The sequence below is a fragment of the Hemiscyllium ocellatum genome, chromosome 10, assembly GCF_020745735.1.
Source record: "Hemiscyllium ocellatum isolate sHemOce1 chromosome 10, sHemOce1.pat.X.cur, whole genome shotgun sequence".
NCBI lineage: Eukaryota > Metazoa > Chordata > Chondrichthyes > Orectolobiformes > Hemiscylliidae > Hemiscyllium > Hemiscyllium ocellatum.
Genome location: NC_083410.1, coordinates 46,064,829 through 46,084,515, shown reverse-complemented (window position 1 = coordinate 46,084,515; position 19,687 = coordinate 46,064,829). Strand labels below are relative to the sequence as shown.

The following is a 19,687-nucleotide window of genomic DNA, read 5'->3' as shown; positions in this document are numbered from 1 at the left end:
TCTGTTCTGGAGTTTTCTGCAATCTTTCTCCACTTAAATAATATTTAGCTCCTCTATTTCTTTCTGACCCCAAAGTGCATAACTTCACAGTTGCCCACAGTGTATTCCATCTGATAGGTTGCCCTGTATGTGTCCCTCTGAAAACTCTTTTTTTTATGTCATCTTCACCATGTGCCTTTTAAACTATTTTTGTGTCATGCACAAATTTGGCTATAGTCATTCACTTTCCTCATCCACTTCATGAATTGATATTGTAAATAACTGTGGCCAAAGCACTGATCCCTCTGGCATGCCACTAGTTAGACACTGTCATCCTGAAAAGGCTCTCTTTATCCCAACTCTGTCTTCTATTTGTTATGATGTGGAGATGCTGGTGTTGGACTGGGGTGGACAAAGTTTAAAAAAATCACACCATGCCAGGTTATAGTCAACAGGTTTATTTGAAAATACTCGCTTTCAGACAGCGCTGCTCCTTCATTAGACACAGAATTTATAGCAAAAGGTTAAGTGTCATGCAACTGAAACAATATATTGAACAAACTAGATTGCTGTTAAGTTTTATTTAAAAGTAGTAGATTTCAGAGCTCAACAATACATTTGAACATGTTAAGTGTTTCTTAATGTTCTGTTATTACATTCTTTGTTGTAGACCGTAGCATTTTTCCAGTGACCAATGTTAAGCTAACTGGTCCGTGGTTAACTGTTTTCTGTCTCCTTCACTTCATGACCCCATTACCAGTGCAGCCATGAACTGAAGCCCATTCAACCAACACTAATTTTGGGCCATGTATTTAATTCCTTGACTTTATTTACCCTATGCCAGTATGCCTGTGGCTCAGGTAGTAATCCAAAGATTATTAGTTTAGTTCCTTTTTAGTTTAGTTCCTGTTTGTTCAAAATCTTTGAGTAGAGCGGCCTTTCTGGTCCTACCAATGTCATTGGTGCCAAATTGGATGCCGATTACTAGATCCCTCCTTTCCCTCCAAGTTCCTCTTCAGCGCAGAGTAGATGTCCTGAACTCTTGAACTAGGGAAACAACACAGCCTTCTGGAGTCTTGCTCACAGCTGCAGAGAGCAAAATCTAGATCCCTATTTCTGTATAGATTCTGTATCATTGCTAACTCCCTGTTTCCACTCCTCGCAGCTCCGGGTCCCAAGCTGCCATGATCAGTTTGTTCATCTCATTACTGTTCTCGCTCTCCTCGCAGTTTGCATGAACTTCATAATTGTTGGACAGTTGCAACAGCCAAGGCTCCTCAGTGTAAATCCCTGGGTTCTCTCAAGTGCAGTCGCACCTTTCTGTCTCAGGCAACTCAAAACCGACCTGTGATTCGGAACGGTGTGATTGCTCTGGAGCAAAATACCCAGGTGACTCTTCCCCTGTCTGATGTGGCACAATGTCTCTAAATCAGATTCCATCACCTCAAATGAATTGGAGTAATTGCAAATTCAGTGTAAACTGGTGACCTTTTGTAAGATGTTTCTTATTGTTGGATTGTTAACTAATCATGGTGTGTTACTTGTGGCTAAATCTACTTAACCTGTTGTTCGTCCGTTTTAAAATATTTCTGTTTCCTGCTGCTCATCTCTGTAACTGTGCATCTTATTAAGAAGACTATATATAACTCTTAGAGTCATTGAGTCGCTTACTAAAATTTTTCATCTTTTTTGATCTTTAACTATTTCCAGACTTGCAACGACTTAAAATAAGAATGTGCCAAACAAAAGGGTCCCACAACAAATGCATCTTTTCAATCTAGCAATTGCTTTCCACATAACAGCATTTGTTCTATGTGGACTTCCCACCAAGAAAAAGTTTTCTCTCAAACTACAGCTCATCTCCTAGGATATAAGGAATTCTGCAGGAATTTCCATCTAATAGAACCACTCCACATTACACCATTAAATAAAATAATTTGATTTAATGTGGGGACAAGGAACTGATTCAGAGACTGAAATATTAGCCTGGCAGTTGTTTTACTGCTGACATGATTAATTATCGTGTAATATATGACATGAAATTCATCTCTTACTGGGGTTGAGAGTGAATCAAAAAAACTCTGGTGCAGTCAGTTTCTAGATACATGTGCTGTACAAATTGACAGATTCTATTTGCATGAATTGTTGTATTTGATCAGTAAGGACTGTAAACATTTTGTTTTTAAGCTCTTAGTTTGTTTCGGTCAGGTTTTCTAAACTGACATTAATTTTTTTGTAACTGAGACTAAGTAGGTTTCATTACAATTTTTTTTAAAGAATGTCATCTTAACTAGGGGAAAGTATCAATAATTGTGTCAAGATCCATGTTTCCTTAAAATTCTCTTGAAATATACAGGTGCAGGAGGTTGTTCCTATCACCAGCTGCGACACTGCGGGAACATTCCTTCTGCTGGGCTGTAACAATGGATCGATATATTACATAGGTAAGAAACAGTCATCAGCCATTGATAAATATTTTACCTGGAGTTGTGGGTAGGAGACTGCAGAAGCTCTTAGTAAAAGGAAAGGTAAAAGACAAGCATCTGTAAAGATTATGAAAGCATCAAGAAATACAAAAACTAATGAGGTGCTGAAAAGAGAGTGTCAAAAAAGATATCCAAGTTTAAAGCCGAAGTTTTCCCAAATAAGATGATTCAGAGTAGTCTGGTAGAATGTGTTGTAGTGATGATCAACATTAGATTTGCGACATCACAATGAACATCTCACATCCAGGAAATTTTGCTTCTTTTTTTTTCATGTACTTGGTGAAAGATTATAAACCATTTACTTATTTGCTCTTTTAAATTATCTATCATTAGGGCCCTTTGCGGTGAATAGTAGAGGTTACAATATAAGTATTGCTAGGACTTGCCAAAGATGCTGAAGTTCCATCTGTATAGGTGTTCTGTGCCTTCTACCTGATTGTAGCAGTAAAGTTGCTGTTTCATCTGAATAGTATTTGTGGTTTTGAGAATACCCATTACTTACAGATTTACTTGGCAGTGTAATGATACCCACCTTAGCTTGTTTCTGACCTTGTATTTTTGTCTTGTCAATGACTTGACTCATTTCTATTTGTATCCGACTGCTAAGATTGGCATTTAGCTTTTGTGAATAAGGTTTATGTATTATTACTGGAGAGCTTGCTTTAGGAAGCATTCTGCTTTGTAAGGATGTTATTAAACTGGAAAGGGTACAAAAACTATTTACAAGGATATTACAGACACTCGAGGGTTTGAGTTATATGAAGAGGCTGGGTAGTCTGTGACTTTTTTCCCCAGGAGCGTAGGAGGCTGAGAGATATATACAATCGTGAGAGGGGATAAATGAAGTGAATAGTCATGGTATTTCCCCTAGAGTAAGGGATTCCAAAACTAGAGGGCATAGGTTAAGGTGAGAGGGACAAGATTTAAGTGACCTGAAGGGTGACTTTATCATACAGAGGGTGGTGTGTATATAGGTCGAGCTGCCAGAGGTGTGAAGTAAGTGTAATTATAATATTTAAAAATATATTTGAGCAGGTACATGGACGGGAAAGTCAAAGAGGGATATGAGCAAAATGCAGGTAAATGGGACTGTTTCAGTTTAGGAAACCTGATCAGCATGGATGAAATGGGCCAAAAGGTCTGTTTCTGTGCTGCATGACTCTATAACATGATTATAAAATAGAGTTTAATGGGTTATTTTGTTCTGTGAAGGTGTCTTTATTTTATTGGGGTCCAAAACATTTTTAGCATTTGTGTTAAACCAAAATTTCAAGTAAAACATATGACTTAAGCTAACAGCTACCTGGTGAGATAATTACTGAACTGTTTATTAAGTTGATCTTGTATGGCCCAGATAGAGAGGGAGAGATTAACCAGGATGTTGCAGGGTATGGAAGGTTTAAGTTATAAAGAAAGACTGGATAGGTTAGGACTTTTTACACTGGAGCGTAGGAGGTTGAGAAGTTTATAAAATCATGAGGGGTATGGATAGGATTAGTGGTAGTTGTCTTTTCTCTAGGATGTGAATTTATAGACTAGTGAGCACAAGTTTGAGGAGAGAGATTTAAAAAAGACAGAATGCGTTTTTTTTCACATAGTGGTTCGCATGTGGAATGAACTTCCTGAGGAAATGGTGGATGTGGGGCACAATTATAGCATTTAAAAGACATTCGGATAAGTACGTGAGTTGGATGACTTTGGAGGGATATGGGCCAGGAAGAAGCAGATGGGACTATCTTAGTTTGGGATTATGCTTGGCGTGGACTGGTTGAACCGAAGGGTCTGTTTTTGTGCTAAATGACTCTATGAACAGGTCCGGTTCAAAAGGAACAATCCATACCAACAAATATGTTACTTACCAGCCTAAAGCAGTCAAAGTCCAGGAAAAAAGTTTTTTATTTTTCCCCTTTTGAGATTCATGCGATAAGTTAGTGAGTTAGCCTATGTCTGTGTATCTTGGGGAGGGACACAGAAAATCACATTTGGTAAAATTGCAGAAAATCATTGAAAATAAATCATCAGTTGATAAAGAAATTTTAAAGTGAAGGTTAACATGTTATTTACAGAGTTGAGTATCTGTAAAGGGTAATATTTGCAGGGTAAAAGTTTTTTTTTGAGATCTTTCCACAATTCGTTCAATAAAAGTTCTGCAATTATCTCACTGGGTAGCTGTTACTTTAAGTCATATGTTAAATTCTGGTTTAACACCAATGCTAAAAATGTTTTGGACCCCGATAAAACAAAAAGGCACCTTCACAGAGCAAAAACAGATTTAACTCTATTTTATAAGCATGTTATAGAGTCATACATCACAGAAATAGACCCTTCGGCCCAACTCGTCCATGCCAATCAGGTTCCTAAGCTGAAATAGTCCCATTTGCCTGCATTTGGCCCATATCCCTCTAACCTTTCTTGTCCGTGTACCTGCTCAAAGGTTTATTAGAAAACAAGGAAAACATATGATCTTTTGTTAATTATATATTGACAGCCTTTGTGACTGACCACCATGGCAACTAGATTAATAAAAATAAAATTTATGATCTATGAAGCCAGGTTTCACTTTGGGATCTGACTTGTCGAGTAGTACCATCAGCTGGGATAACGCAATTGGCCTGTCTCTTTTCAATTTGTCAACACCACCCCCCCATCCTCCCATCCTCCTTTGCTGTATCTTATTCCAAACTATTCCATACTATAAGTTTAAAATACTACACCTAATCCAAATTTGGATTTAGTGTTTTATTTTTCATACGCAAAGTATTGCACGTTGGTTATTAATAAGAGTGACCTTGTACTGTATTCTAGACATGCAGAAGTTCCCATTAAGGATGAAGGATAATGATCTTCTGGTTACGGAGCTTTATCATGATCCATCAAATGATGCCATCACTGCGTTAAGTGTGTACCTTACTCCAAAGACAAGTATGTACGTTGTCAATAACCAATATAGTCTGCTAATTAAAATTTCTACATACTAAGCGATTGAACGTTTGGTCAGTTCAGATTATCAAACCTCAGACAGTATAAGAGGCTCCAGTGGATACATAGCTTTTCTAAGCAATAAATGATGTTATGGAAATTGGAATGCTGATGGGATGAATCTAGAATGGCAGTAAAGAGAAATGGTGAGGGGAGATTGAATTGTATTGGTCAGCTGCCATCAAGGTTGCGGGAAAAAAAATCCTAAGATCCCGTATAAGCTACAGTTGTAATAGAAGTAAAGTTATTGTGTTTGCTGCATTCTTGACTTTAAAATCAGTCACAATTCCAGCTCCTAATCCTTACCCATACCGCTACTTTAAAGAAAATGTGTGTGTTGGTGTGGACAAAGCTGGGCTCAACTGTAATATACTTTTTCCACTACTCACTATCTAGGGTTACTTGGGTTGTCAGAGTACTGAAGCTATACCCAAGCATGTTAGTTGCCTAATGTAAAAAGGGGAAGGAAGATATCTGTTCTGTCTAAACATATATTACACTTGGAGACTTCAGTTAATGTATGATTGTTAAATATATTTTGCATATTTATAGGTGTCAGTGGCAATTGGATTGAGATTGCATATGGAACCAGTTCTGGTGCAGTGCGTGTAATAGTCCAACATCCTGAAACTGTAGGGTCAGGTCCCCAACTCTTCCAGACCTTCACAGTTCACCGAAGCCCAGTAACTAAAATCATGCTGTCTGAAAAATATCTGGTGTCTGGTAAGCTTGTGAATTTAATTTAGATTTGAGATGAGTTTTTAAAATGTTTTTATTAATTTGTGCTGTACTGATTTCTTCCCAGTTAAATCTTACAGTCCTTCTTTTATATATTAGTTTAGGATTGGTAGCTTGTCTGTGCTTTTACATTTTCAGTTGTTCCCTATTACAAATGATACAAAATATGTGATATCCTGATGGGGAAAAAAAAATTAGAAAACCTAATTCCATAGAAAATAGGATAGTGAGAAATCAAGTGAAGATCATAATCGGATACTTTTGGGAATGGAGTATTCTCTTAGTTGGACTAGCCAGCTCCCCCCATCCCCAACATATGCCACATGTGTCCATATCTGTTAATAGCTTCTCGTTTCAGAAGTGCATCAATCTAACTTACTTGAAATATCTGATGTTATCCACTTTGGTGATCTCCTCTAGCATTATGGCCATACCCATGCAGGTTCATTAATTCATTTAGGTTTCAGGCAGATACCCCAAACAATTAAGCTCCTAACTGAGGAAGGATGAATTGGCTTCTTTTTTATTCATCCATCCCCTCAGTCGCAACAAAGTTAATTTAAAAAGAATTCTCTCCGTTGTTGTTACCTTTCTCCTAGATCCAAATGGGCATGTATTTTGGAAAGAGCCAATTAACCAGGCTTCCTTGTGTTAACAAATGTTGAGTTTATTAATTATTAAATGGCAAAAGGATTAGTAATAGTATTCATACCGTTTAGAAATAAGGGGCGACTCCAAAAAGATGGAAATTAAAACCTATGTGAATTAGTCTCTGAATTGTTCACGAAGTGTAGATAGTTCAATGTCCTAGCCATTGCAGTGGTGGCTACTGACATTGTTGACCTTGGTAGGTGAGCAGTCACTTTCACAATCCTTAGTTTTGCAGATTAGTTGTGATTATGCAGTTCTGAGTCCTTTTGACTATGATTGAATTCCAGCATTCAGAGTGGGAGCGAATCCTTTTGTTGTCCTGTTTAATTTTGTCGGGTTTGTAGCACTGGAAGTGAGAGAGATTAGTTGCAGTACAAGGGTGTCTAGGAGAGAGTCCTTCAACCCTGACCTTCAAAGCATGCTCTCGCTCAAACCCAGGCTGTTATACAATTTTGTGTTCATTCCTATAAGCACACTCTACTGGGATTGAAACTTTTTTTTTAACCCTTGACTTGTGTATTCTTCAAAAGTGAAAAATAACAAAATGTGTCTATAGTTTGAGAGAATCTACTGGGCGTGGTTTGCTATTGAGCAGAGAGTCATCAAGCCCTTGTTATCTTTGTAGTGGCAAGGGATTATAGTCCAGTCTGCTTCAGACTTGCCTCTTCGTCCATTTGAAGGGCTGCAGTTTAAAGTTCCCTTTGCATCTGCAGCTGTGATATTCTGTGGATCTCTTGCTCCAGCCAACCAGTTAATTTACGTTGTCAGCTATTTTTGGCTGTGATGGCTTTCTTTTGAAAACCATTTTTGAATTGCAAGGTAAAAACATTCACAGTACTTTGGGATTCTGATCCACGATTGTGACATTTATGACTTAATTCCACCACTCCAATGACCTTCAAATAAGAAGATCAGTTCCTTTTTGTTTTTGCTTCAAATCCTACATTTTTCCCACGTTTGAACCCCCTAATCACTTAAATCCTGTTACATAGATCAGTGATGTCCGCGATCTTCATAATCTTCAAATACTATGATGTTCCTTCCGTTGTGTTACTGTGAGAGGTACCCATTTTTATGCTTCTATACTAATGAAAATTATATATATCAAAATCGTAAATGGGTTATGATTTAAGCTTTGGAGAGGAGTTGCTGTGTTTGTTATTAGACAGGTGTGTATTTATAGTGCATTTGAAAAAAATCTATTTTGCAAGAAATATTCTTCATTTATATGTCCGAGTTGGTACACTTTCTTTGTAAATTGGGTTTGTTCTCTTCTGATTGCTAATATGAACTATATGAAAGAAATGCAGTTTTGTTCTTATACTGGCCTTTCTGTTTACATTTAACAAATATTGCGTATCCATATATTTCTCTATATTCACAGAATGAATCACAATATTTTTCCTTCCTGTTTTGCTTCTGAATTTTGGAAATGTCTTGATATGATTTAATGTCCTTTATCCTGCAGTGTGTGCTGATAATAACCACGTGAGAACTTGGACAGTTACTCGTTTCAGAGGCATGATCTCCACTCAGCCAGGTTCCACTCCACTAGCTTCATTCAAAATACTTTCATTAGAGGAGACAGAGAGTCATGGAAGCTATGCAGCTGGAAATGATATAGGTAAATACTGGTGTTTTAAGGTAAAACTATTTAATTAAAAATACTAGGAAATATTACTGAAAGTATCAAATGTGTTATTTAGAGATGCTAATTTCCAATATTTTGTAATACTTAGTATCATCTTGCTTCCCCACTCTTTGTCTCACTTACAACATTGGGATTCTTCCTTTACAGCAAAAACCTGATATAAGCATTTTTAGAATGTTTTTGTCAAATCATTTATTAAATTGTCAAAAATGAATTAAAATTGAACTCAGTTTTTTAGTGGATGTAAAGCTATAGAAGTTACTGTATTTTGCTAATGGGTCATTTCTTTCAAAAGGCCTTAAGATATTCTGACATTGCAAGTCAAAGTGGGAGTTCAGCAGTAGAACAGTGTGAGTTTGATGTGTTGGTAGCATTGTGCTGATGGCTTCACTTTCCACCTGATTTTTATCACAAAGTACAAAATTCATTATTTTGGAATAAATCAAAACCTTGTTCATTTGGTTCACAGTGATCAACAGACACAAAGAAAATTTGGACATGTTAATTGTGCAAACACCCTGTATTTAAAAATCTGTCAGATGCAGTGTCTGTCTGATTGGGGATCCTGAATATTTTGAGTTTAGATGAGTTACATAGCATTCCTTGTGTTCGTTTGTGTTTTGACCTTTGGAAATAATGATTATTTTCACACTGCATGAATTAAACTATTAATCAGCATGTTAAACTGTTAAGAGCTGACTTTGTTATATTTTGAATTTTACACACCTGTTCAAAAAAATGTTTGCAAGAATAAGCTCAACAATTACAGATCTGACATTTTAACTTCAGTAGGGGGGGGGAGCTTTTAGAAACTTTTTTGAGACAGAATTAGTTGTCACATGGTAAAATAAAATGTGGGCTGTTTAGGAAACTAGCATGCAGTATAAAATGGAAATTGGAGTCCTAGAGATGTACAGCACAGAAGCAGACTCTCTGGTCCAACTCATCCATGCCGACCAGATATCTGAACCTAATCTAGTCTTGTTTGCTAGAATTTGGCCCATATCCCTCCCAACCCTTCCTATTCGTAAACTCATCCAGATGCCTTTTAAATGGTGTAATTATATCAGCCTCAAACACTTCCTCTGGCAGCTCAATCTACATATGCACCACCCTCTGCTTGAAAAAGTTGCCCCTTAGGTCCCTTTTAAATCTTTCCCCTCTTATTCTAAACCTGTGTCCTCTAGTTTTTAACTCCCCTCTTTCAGGAAAAGGTCCTTGATTATTCACTTTATCCGTGCACTTCATCATTTTATCAACTTCTGTGAGGTCACCCCTAATCTTCTGAGGTTCCAGGGAAAATAGGCCTCTCCCTATAGCTCAAATCCTCCAACCCTGGCAACATTGTTGTCAATCATTTCTGAGTCATTTCAAGTTTAACAACTTCCATATAGCAGGGAAACCAGAATTGAACTCAGTATTTGAAAAATGGCCTGACCAATGTCCTACAAGGCCGCAACATGACTAACCAGCTTCAATACTTGATGCACTGATCAATAAAGGCAAGTAATACAAACACCTTCACTACCCTGTCTACTTTCATGGAACTGTGAACCTCCACTCCAAGATACTTTTGTTCAGCAACACTCCCTAGGGCCTTACTGTTAAGAATGTAAGTCCTGCCCTCCCAAAACGTAGCACCACACGTTTATCTAGAATAAACTCCATCTGCCATTGCTCAGCCCATTGACCCATCTGATTGAGATTCTCTGAGGAAAACATTGCTGTCCACTACACCACCAATTGTACTTAATTTATTGGAGGCTTCCGGAGTGGTGACAGAACGTGTATATGGTCTTCCAGCAGGTGTTTGAAACAGAATCCAATAGCATACTTGTGACGCAAGTTAAAAGTAGCAAAGTGTATCCAAAATCATCTGAGTAGTGGGAAGCAGAGAATAATGATAATTAGATATATTTTGGGCTCTAGGAACGATCATGGTGTGCAAGAATGATTTCAAGAGACATCTGTTATGAAGATAGATTGGAGATTGTAGAATCATAGATGTTTGGACTGTTATTCTTGGAGAGAAGAAGCTAAGTGATCTGAGAAGTTTTCAAAATCACAACCGGACTAGAGAAAGTAGATAGGAAGAAACTGTGCCCTCATAAGTATTAAGAACATGAGTGCTCAGATCTAAAGTGAATAAAAAAATAAGCAGATGTAATATGAGAGAACTTTTTCACACGTGGTTCGGGGCTGGAATGCACTGCCTGGATGTTTGGCAGAGGCAGGTTCAATTGAGGAATTGAAGAGGACTTTAGATGATTATTGTTTCTAATCAATTATGCAAGACTGAGAAAAGGCAGGAGAATAGCACTAAGTCATAGTGCTTAGTTGAATGGCTGATACAGACGCAATGGGTTGAATGGCCTACATCTATGCTATAATGTTTGAGTGATTCTGTTCACTTATAACGCTGAGTTTTTCATTTATTTTTGTGCATTTTAATAGGACCATTTGGGGAGAGAGATGACCAACAGGTTTTCATCCAGAAAGTTGTTCCAGTTACTAACAAGTTGTTTGTTCGCTTGTCCTCTACAGGGAAAAGGTAAAACATTCGCCTGGTTTTTTTTTTCATTCATCATTGGGAACGATTATAGTTAACTTCTAATTATATTATACTTTCTGCTGTTTGGTATTTTTGGTTCCAGGATTTGTGAGATCCAGGCAGTAGATGGCATGACAATAACTGCATTTACTGTGAGGGAATGTGAAGGTTCGAGTCGAATGGGTTCTCGACCAAGGAGGTATCTCTTCACAGGCCATGGAAATGGAAGCATTCAGATGTGGGACTTGACGACTGCTATGGACATGGTAAACAAAAAGGAAGAGAAGGGTGAGTTTAAAAAGTCTGTTGCAACTCTGAACAGAATCATTGCAGTTCAGATATGCATCATCTTTCTTTTAATATGTTTTACTAATGGTACCTGGTGAGATCAGGGCTCTTTCTAAGGTAAATTTTATAATTAATGTCAAAAACCATAATTTCTTTTATTGCTTGTACAGATATCTTTAAATGAGAGATGAAAAACTGAGTATTTTGAAATAGTTGTATATTTAACAACCTGTTTAAACACTCTGAAAAATGTAGTGGATAGCTCATATTAAAATAACAAGTTGTAATGTACTTGTGTTCTTCACAGATGACTGTGGAGGCCAACTCATTGAGTATATTTAATACAGAGATAAGTAATTTCTGGTTCAAAGATACAGGAAGAAAGCAAGGTTAAGAAACATATCGGCCATGACTGAACAGCAGAGTAGTCCCGAATGGCCTATTTAGCTCCCATGTCTTATGTTTTATGGCTTATTGTATTCAGTTTGTAATCTGGATATTAAATTCTTTTCTGTTAGCCAATATTTAACTTCAGGAACTAAGGTGTTAAGGTGTCTGAAATTACAAAGGAATTCTAATGTTGCTCAGCCTAAATAATTTTATTTTTAAACATCAAATTTCTACAAATGCGTTTTTTTTGTCAAACTTGGCAGTTTTTAACCTACCAGCAGGTTCCAGGGATGTTCTACAAAAAAGAGCAAGTATTTCTTCAATATTAGGGTGATTAGCTGATATCCAGTGACATAGCTGATATTCTAACAACCTTTTGAAGATTTATTGACCAACATCAATGCATGCTGGGTCTAGGTCATTATCTGAATGATTGACATGTATTGGATGAATGATGCAGTTCTGTGCAATGATTTAACTACTAGATTCAAAGCAGTGGAGTTTTGGGCAATTAGAACAACTCGTGTAATTTAAAAATAGTGGACAGAGCTTAACTAAAGGATTCCTCGCACTTCCAGTTTTTCCTGCCGTGGCTATGGGATATAGGTGTGAGGAGCAATGGGGAGCACATGCGAGGCTGAGATGCCCTGGAGAGTACAATAGGATTTGAATTGGTATTGTGTGGCTATTATCTTATCAGACCGTAGGGCTGTTGTCTTATTAGAGATAGACAATTGATGATTTAATCAGAGGGCCACCATACCTCACATGAGGGGAGAGATTGAGAAGGGCAGTCCTTCATCATAACACCATCTGGTGCCATGGAATTGAATCCGCGGCATCGGCACCAAACTGCTTTGCAAGCCAACTGAGCTAAACCGACCTCCTACTTGAATTGGTATTGGTATAAGGGGCAATGTGAGGTAGTTGGGGGAGTATTGAGGGGATGTGAATTGTGATGGTTGGACAGCCTAAAATCTTCTAACGTTGGCAGCGCTGAAACAAAGTCCTGTAGTACTGAGCTAGGTATCTAATCAGCCCCTGCCCAATACTTGTCTGTCTCAGGTGCTGGTGATGCTCTGCTTTTAGAGTTCAAACCTCCTGACTCCATCTTGCACACGTGCACGCAAACAGCTCCTTCCCCTTGAACCTTGTGTGTACCATGACACTTTACGCCAAGGCCAGTCCAGCGAATCAAGACATTTTCTAACTCAAGCTACTTGCTCTGGCAGCCAAAATTAAATAGGGAATGTCAGATCGTTTTGGGGAAGTTCAGTTTTTGATTTTTAAAAAAGATTGCTATTACTGAGTTCCATTTCATGTATTAGATATTGTCCAGTGAGACACTATTAGGACAAATGGATCTCCATAAGGAATTACAAGATGTAATGCAATTATGGTTCTTGACGAATTGTAAGTGACAAGCTCGGACTTTGGATATTTTATGGTTTCAAAATCTGAACTAGATTATCCTACCATTTTGCAACAACTGGTAATTATAGCATTTTAATGTGGAAAATGATACAAATGCACTATAGGTTATTTAATGTGATTTTGGCATTATGTACAAACATGTATGTATTTGGGTATACAACTGTCAATCTATTATGGGTATTACTGGATTAATTTTAATGGCAGTTTTTACTATAGTTCATTGCTCTGTATATAATCGTTATGTAAGTGCAGTGATCTTAAAATCTTTCTGCTGTTCGCGATACATCTGCATCTCTATAATCATAGCTGAAGTAAATACAAGTAATAGTATTGCATTAAAGTTTGAACTTGAGCTAAAAGTGAGGCAGGCCATGCAGTTGTGAAATTGTCTGTTTCGGTGCCATATTCATAACAACAAATAACTAACTTAATCCACTGCTGGTGAAAGGGTATATGTGGTTCACAACATAATTGATTTCTTTCAGATGTTGGAGGCCCCACGGAAGAAGAGCTGCTGAAGTTGCTGGATCAGTGTGATCTAAGCACATCCCGCTGTGCTACTCCCAACATCAGTCCAGCTGCCTCACTAGTACAGCATACTAAACTGCGGGAGTCAAACTCAAGGTAATGGTTATCAAACAGACTATTTTATTTGCTATCTTTTAACACCAAGAGCAGAAATTTCAAAGAAAAGTCCCAGCAGTTAGTGTAGATGCAGCTTTTCTTAATTCTTTTTGAAGACTTTTTTATCATCTAAAAAGTGCTATCACAGCATTTATTACAGGTTTTTTGATTAATTGTGAAATGTATTTTTATTTGGACATTTTTCTCTCGTATTGGTGTGGGTCCCTGCTTTCTGTTTAAAATGAGTTCATGCCTAATACTCCTCAAAATTGACCTTCCTCCAATTCATACCGTTAACTTTTAGATCCGGTCTGTCCTTTTCCATCACTATTTTGAAACTAATAGAGTTATGATCCCTGGCCCAAAAGTGCTTTCTCACTGATACCTTCACCACTTGCCCTACCTTACTTCTCAAGGGTAGGTCAAGATTTGCTCCTACTCCTGTATGTATATCCACATATTGAATCAGAAAATTTTCTTATACGCTCTTAACAAATTATTCTCCATCCCAATCTTTAATATAGTGGCAGTGCCAGCCTATGTTTGGAAAGTTAAAATCCTCTACCGTTACTACCCTACTATTCTTACAGATAACGGAGATTTTCTTCCAAATTTGCTTCTCAATTTCCTACTGACTATTGGGGAGACTACAGTATAATTTCAATAAGGTGACCGTCCCTTTCTTATTTTTCAGTTGCACCCAAATAACATCTCTGTATGTACTGCCAGGAATATCCTCCCTTAGGACAGGGTAATTTATCTCTAATGAAAAATGCCACTCACCCTCGACTCTTGCCCCCTTTTTATTGTTCTTATAGCATCCATACCCCTGGAATGTTAAGCCACCGGTCCTGTCCATCTGAGGCATGTTTCTGTAATCACTGTGATATCCTAGACCCATGTTCCCAACCATGCCCTGAGTTCATCTGCCTTCCCTGTTAGGCCTCTTCCATTGAAATAAATACAGCTTAATTTATCAATCCTACCTTGTTCTCTGCTTTGTTTCTGCCAACCCTGAATGTTTGTTTGATTTGCTTCCTTTCCCAGTTGTACCAGTCTTAGACTGATCTCCTTGCTCATTCTCCCTTCCCTCCCCCCACACCTGTGCACACACCCACCTCTAATGTCGCAATCCTGCCGAGGTGTTCTAGCTTATCACCCTGCCTATAGAGTGGTCCTGGTCCGGTTCCAGTGCAATCTGTCGTTCACATGCCGGTCACGTCTACCCCAGAGGTCATTCCAATGATCCAGAACTGTGAATCCATCTCCCCTACACTAACTCCTCAGCCATGCATTCATCTGCCCTATTCTATTCCTACTCTCACTAGCTAGTGGTACGGGGAGTAATCCCAATATTACTACTCTCGATGACCTACTTTTTAAATTCCTGTCTAATTTCCCATCGCCTTTCCTCAGAGCCTCGTCCTTTCTCCTTCCTATGTTGTTAGTTCCAATGTGTACAATGACCTCCTGCTGGTTCTGCTCCCCTTTTGAGAATATTCTCTACCCTGTCAGAGATATCCTTGATCCTGGCACCAGGGAAGCAACACGCCATTCTGAAAGCTTGTTGTTGAAAGCAGTAAAATCTGTTATCTTCCATGGCCAACAAATTCTAGAATGAAACTTGAACCCAGAGCTTCTAGATTCAGAAGAAGTCTGCTACGCACTGAGCCATGGACAATCTGTAATTGAGTAAAAATTGACAACAACCTAATAGCAAAAAACTGATTTTCATTGACATTTTATTGATGATGTTTTTAACACTCACCATTTTAATTTTACTCAGTAAAAATCTAATTTTCTTGTATCTTTCCTCAGTCTTCAGCTTCAAACTACTGATACTCTTCATGAAACTGCAACATATGGTTCTGTTAGACCATATAGGGAGAGCCCACTGCTTGCAAGAGCAAGGCGTACAGAAAGCTTTCACAGTTATCGAGACTTCCAGCCATTTACATTCAGTAAAAATGTATTGGATAAAGGAAGCATTGCTTCGGAATGTGATTCTTCAATACAGACAGAAGGTGAGCTAAAAGGAAAGAAACTTGGAGCCACTGAATGTAGCACTAATGACAGGAAGAGTCAGGTGACTGACACACGAGCAAGAAGTCTGGATGGAGCGCCAGAGATTCTGAAAGCAGGTGAGAGTCTGACTGACTTCAAGAAAAAGGGGCAGGATGAAGAAACTGATAAAGTTGAAAACAAGAAGAAAAATACTTTTGAAGGAGGGTTTCTGAGCAGGAAAAAGACTGTTGTAGCTCAGCCGTTGGCATCATGCCCAAATGGTCCTGAAACGGGCAGTGAGCCACATGGTGCACCCTCACAATCACCAACAAAAGGAGCCACTTCTCCTCGCCACAAGAAGGTTGAGGTTTCCTGTCAGGACCACAGTTTGTGAGTCACTACAAAGAGCTTGGATTTTAATTGACAGAAACCATATAATGCTACAGTATTCACATGCAAATAATTTGTTACACTAACTTCTATTTCCAGTTCAAAGAATTACTACAATTTTTTTGTCAGTATTAATTGTTTTTTAATATTTTTATTTTGTTGCATTACAGCATTTTAGTATACACTAAGCACCAGCATAAGCATTATGAAAACTGACACAAGGTGTCTGCTCCCTAATAACTGAGCCTGTTGAAATTTATTTTTTTTGTCAATGCCTCAATTATCTGGCTTCTGTTGTAATACGCACTAATTTTTATATACTGTTTGTGCAACAAATTTTCAGTCTTGTAGGTATATTGAAGTTGTAAAATCCCATTCTAATGGTTTTTATTCATTGTTTGATCTGGAGGGCTTCAAAATGCATTTATTCAAATACACATGGGCAAAAACTTAAGACCTGATTGAGAGGTATTGAAGCAAAAAAAAGCAACTATCTATAGAATACATTACCTAAAAGATTTCCAAGTCAAAAATGCTACAAACATGAATGAGTTACCTTGCAAAGAAAAAAGATCACAAGTGAAATATTTAATGCAGCATTGCTTTTATTGAATGACCTATATTTAACTATAGAACGAGTGGTACAGACTTAACTCATCATAGAGCTTATTTTTTATTTGCCTGCAGCATACTGTCTCATGCTGACTGAATTAGCAATAACACCAGTGGAATTTATACGAAGGCATTTTGGATTAGACAATTCTCTTAAATACAACATTGTACTGAGAGTATAGAATAAAACCAACTGGAGATCTTAACCAAATGATATATGGTTTGACAGTATCAGCAACTAACTATTCTAACAATGGGGAGAAAATAACTCCTTTGTAGAGGCATTACTTGTACTTAGACTTTCCCAATCAATATGGTTAGTATGAAGGTGTTTTTGGTACAGGTCCAAATGGGAACTTCTCATTTCCATCATTCAAATGAAACCTCATCTTTCTGCTTAGGAGGATGATTGCTGTGCAATCTGTTCAGTGCATGGAAAAAATGTCCAGCATATCATTTGCACAAGACAAACAATTGATTAACCATTTTTTTTTTAAAAAGTTAATATACCTTTCAAAATTTAGACACTTAAGTCAAACTTGATAGATACTTAATAGCCCTGCTTACTACAAGCTTTGTTGGTCCCTGGTATTTAGTTGAGACTAAACAATTATTTAGTTGGTATGATCAGAGAGCCTAATACATTTGAAAAATATAGGATAAAATTTGGACCATTTCATCACATACCCCTACCAGTTACTTGAACTCAAAACACAATACTAGCCAATTAACCATTCACTCATGATACCGTTTTATCCTGCTTGACTATTTCAAAAAATGTGATTCTTGTGGTGCAGTGGTAGTGTCCCTACCTTTGAACTGGAAGACTTAGGAGTCAAGTTCCACCTGCTCCAGAAGTGCTCTGAACACACTGATTAGAAAACACTGATGTGACAAAATATCCAAAATTACTGCTTCATGTAAATAAATCCTTTTGCTTGGAGATGGGTTGAGATCAGGACAACAGATAATAACAATCCACTGCATGTAAAACTGAAACATTTTGTACTGCACCTGAATGGGCTAGACTGTTTGTGTACGTACGGCAAAATGAGCCTGTTGGCAGAGTTCTACCTCTCTGCTATTCCAGAGGAAGCAGTCAAAGTCTCAGCAAGGAAGCTGATCAGTTTTACCTTATCAAAGTCTGCATAGATGATGATTTTTGACATACTTAAAAACTATTTGGGCAGTTCTGCCTCTTTGAGTGTTCTCACTTCCAAGTTTTATCATCATCCTGCTAACTTTCTAATATCACAACCAAAGTGGGAATTCCATTTCTCAAGTGGGTTTGGCATCTCTGTTAGAAAATACCATAAGAAATAATTGCTGGTAACCAAAAGTTCCTGCAGTGCAATTTAGTACTTCAGATGCGAACTAAGAATGTTCTGGTGTGTCTGCCTATGAATTGTTCTATGACACCAATGATTGATTAATCAACATTTTCAAAAGCAGTTTGCACAGCTCTGCACCGAAGAACTTAGTTCACATGAGATTGTGTAACTACAGAATTTTGTAGCTATTGCACTACATATCTTGTTTCACTGTAACAGATTCTAATGATCAATTAAAAATAACTTGTTAAACAATAATGTATGTGGATTTTAATTCATTATTGCCAATGTGCACACTCTACTGAAACTCTTTCTGATATCGCATTCACTTATGGTCCTTAAAATTTCCTGTGTCAAAATATCTACAATGTAAATGAGAATCTTCTCAGGGAAAAGAAAACTATTTCTCTATTTTGATTTTTCAATGACCATTAGCCACTTTTGCAGTTTATGAAACAGGGCAGCTAATTCACACACAGCAAGGAGTCACAAGCTGACTGACATTGTAGCAGTGTGAATGTAATTCAAGATGCAAATCCATTAAAAAATTGCAGAGAAAATCCTAGTCTGTCAAGCCACTTCTAGCAATGTTCCAGTCAGGTACTGCACAAACATTCTATTGATACATCTTATTGGAAGAGGGGAAGTTTGGAAAATCTTTGTGCAGCCTTTCAGGGCAATGATCTGAGCTCCGGGAAATGTTGTAATGGCAGACGCTCCCTAATACCAGTTCTAATGAGATCCACCTATTATAATTTTAATTAATTTCATTGTTCCAAAAGGCAATAACTCAATAACAATAAGAACAGAATGTTGGAGAAACTCAGCAAGCCTGGCATAATCTGAGGAGAAAGAGTTAATGCTTTATACACAATATAATGCTTTAGAACGAAAGGGAGGTGGAAAATGTTTTATTTTGCTGTTGACAAAGTGGGAGGAAGAGCAAGTGGAACAAAAGGTGAAGGTGCCAAGAGACAAAGGGATAGGGAATGCTAATGGTACAGAGGAGTGACAAAGCAGCAGAGTAGGTGTTAATTGCCAGGAGTTAATACTAGAAAAACTACTTAAAACAAACCCTTGTATATTGGACATGAGAGGATTGGAGAAGGAGTATAAAAATGAAGAAATGAGTTCATGGTCTGAAGTTGTGGAACTCAATGTTGATTGAGTCCTCAAGTCCATAAAGTATCCGGGTGGAATATGAGGTGCTGAACCTTGACTTTTTGAAACATTTCAGCGTATGAGGTCTTCGTCATTTTTGGTTTAGGCATTTAATGGCTTTCAGGGTACAACAATGAGTCAACAAAGTTCAAACCATGAACACACTTTCATTTTGATTGTATCCCCTGTTTCCTGCAACATCCCCCACCACCACCACCACACAGATGCAAGCTCTGCTGCTGACATGGTGTTTCCTCAACAGAGCTGACCCATTTTTCTGTCATTGTTTTGGTTCTGCTGGAAATGGTGATTAGTTATGCATTGAAGATTGATAGAATGCCAGATGAGAACATGTGGCTGGAAAAGCGCAGCAGGTAAGGCAGCATCCAAGGAGCAGGAGAGTCGACGTTCCTTCAGG

General features: G+C 37.8%; 1 protein-coding gene across 1 annotated transcript in view; it reads left to right on the top strand.

Annotated features, from left to right (window-relative positions):
* kctd3 (potassium channel tetramerization domain containing 3) overlaps positions 1-18,370 on the top strand; it is a 77,792-nt gene extending 59,422 nt beyond the window's left edge. Inside the window, exons 11-18 of the mRNA XM_060831466.1 lie at positions 2,336-2,423; positions 5,271-5,387; positions 5,997-6,167; positions 8,302-8,457; positions 10,939-11,035; positions 11,139-11,323; positions 13,633-13,771; positions 15,590-18,370. Of these exons, the coding sequence (XP_060687449.1) occupies positions 2,336-2,423; positions 5,271-5,387; positions 5,997-6,167; positions 8,302-8,457; positions 10,939-11,035; positions 11,139-11,323; positions 13,633-13,771; positions 15,590-16,169 (1,533 nt within the window). The 3' untranslated portion in view covers positions 16,170-18,370. The remainder of the gene's footprint in view (positions 1-2,335; positions 2,424-5,270; positions 5,388-5,996; positions 6,168-8,301; positions 8,458-10,938; positions 11,036-11,138; positions 11,324-13,632; positions 13,772-15,589) is intronic.
* The last annotated feature ends 1,317 nt before the right edge of the window (positions 18,371-19,687 follow it).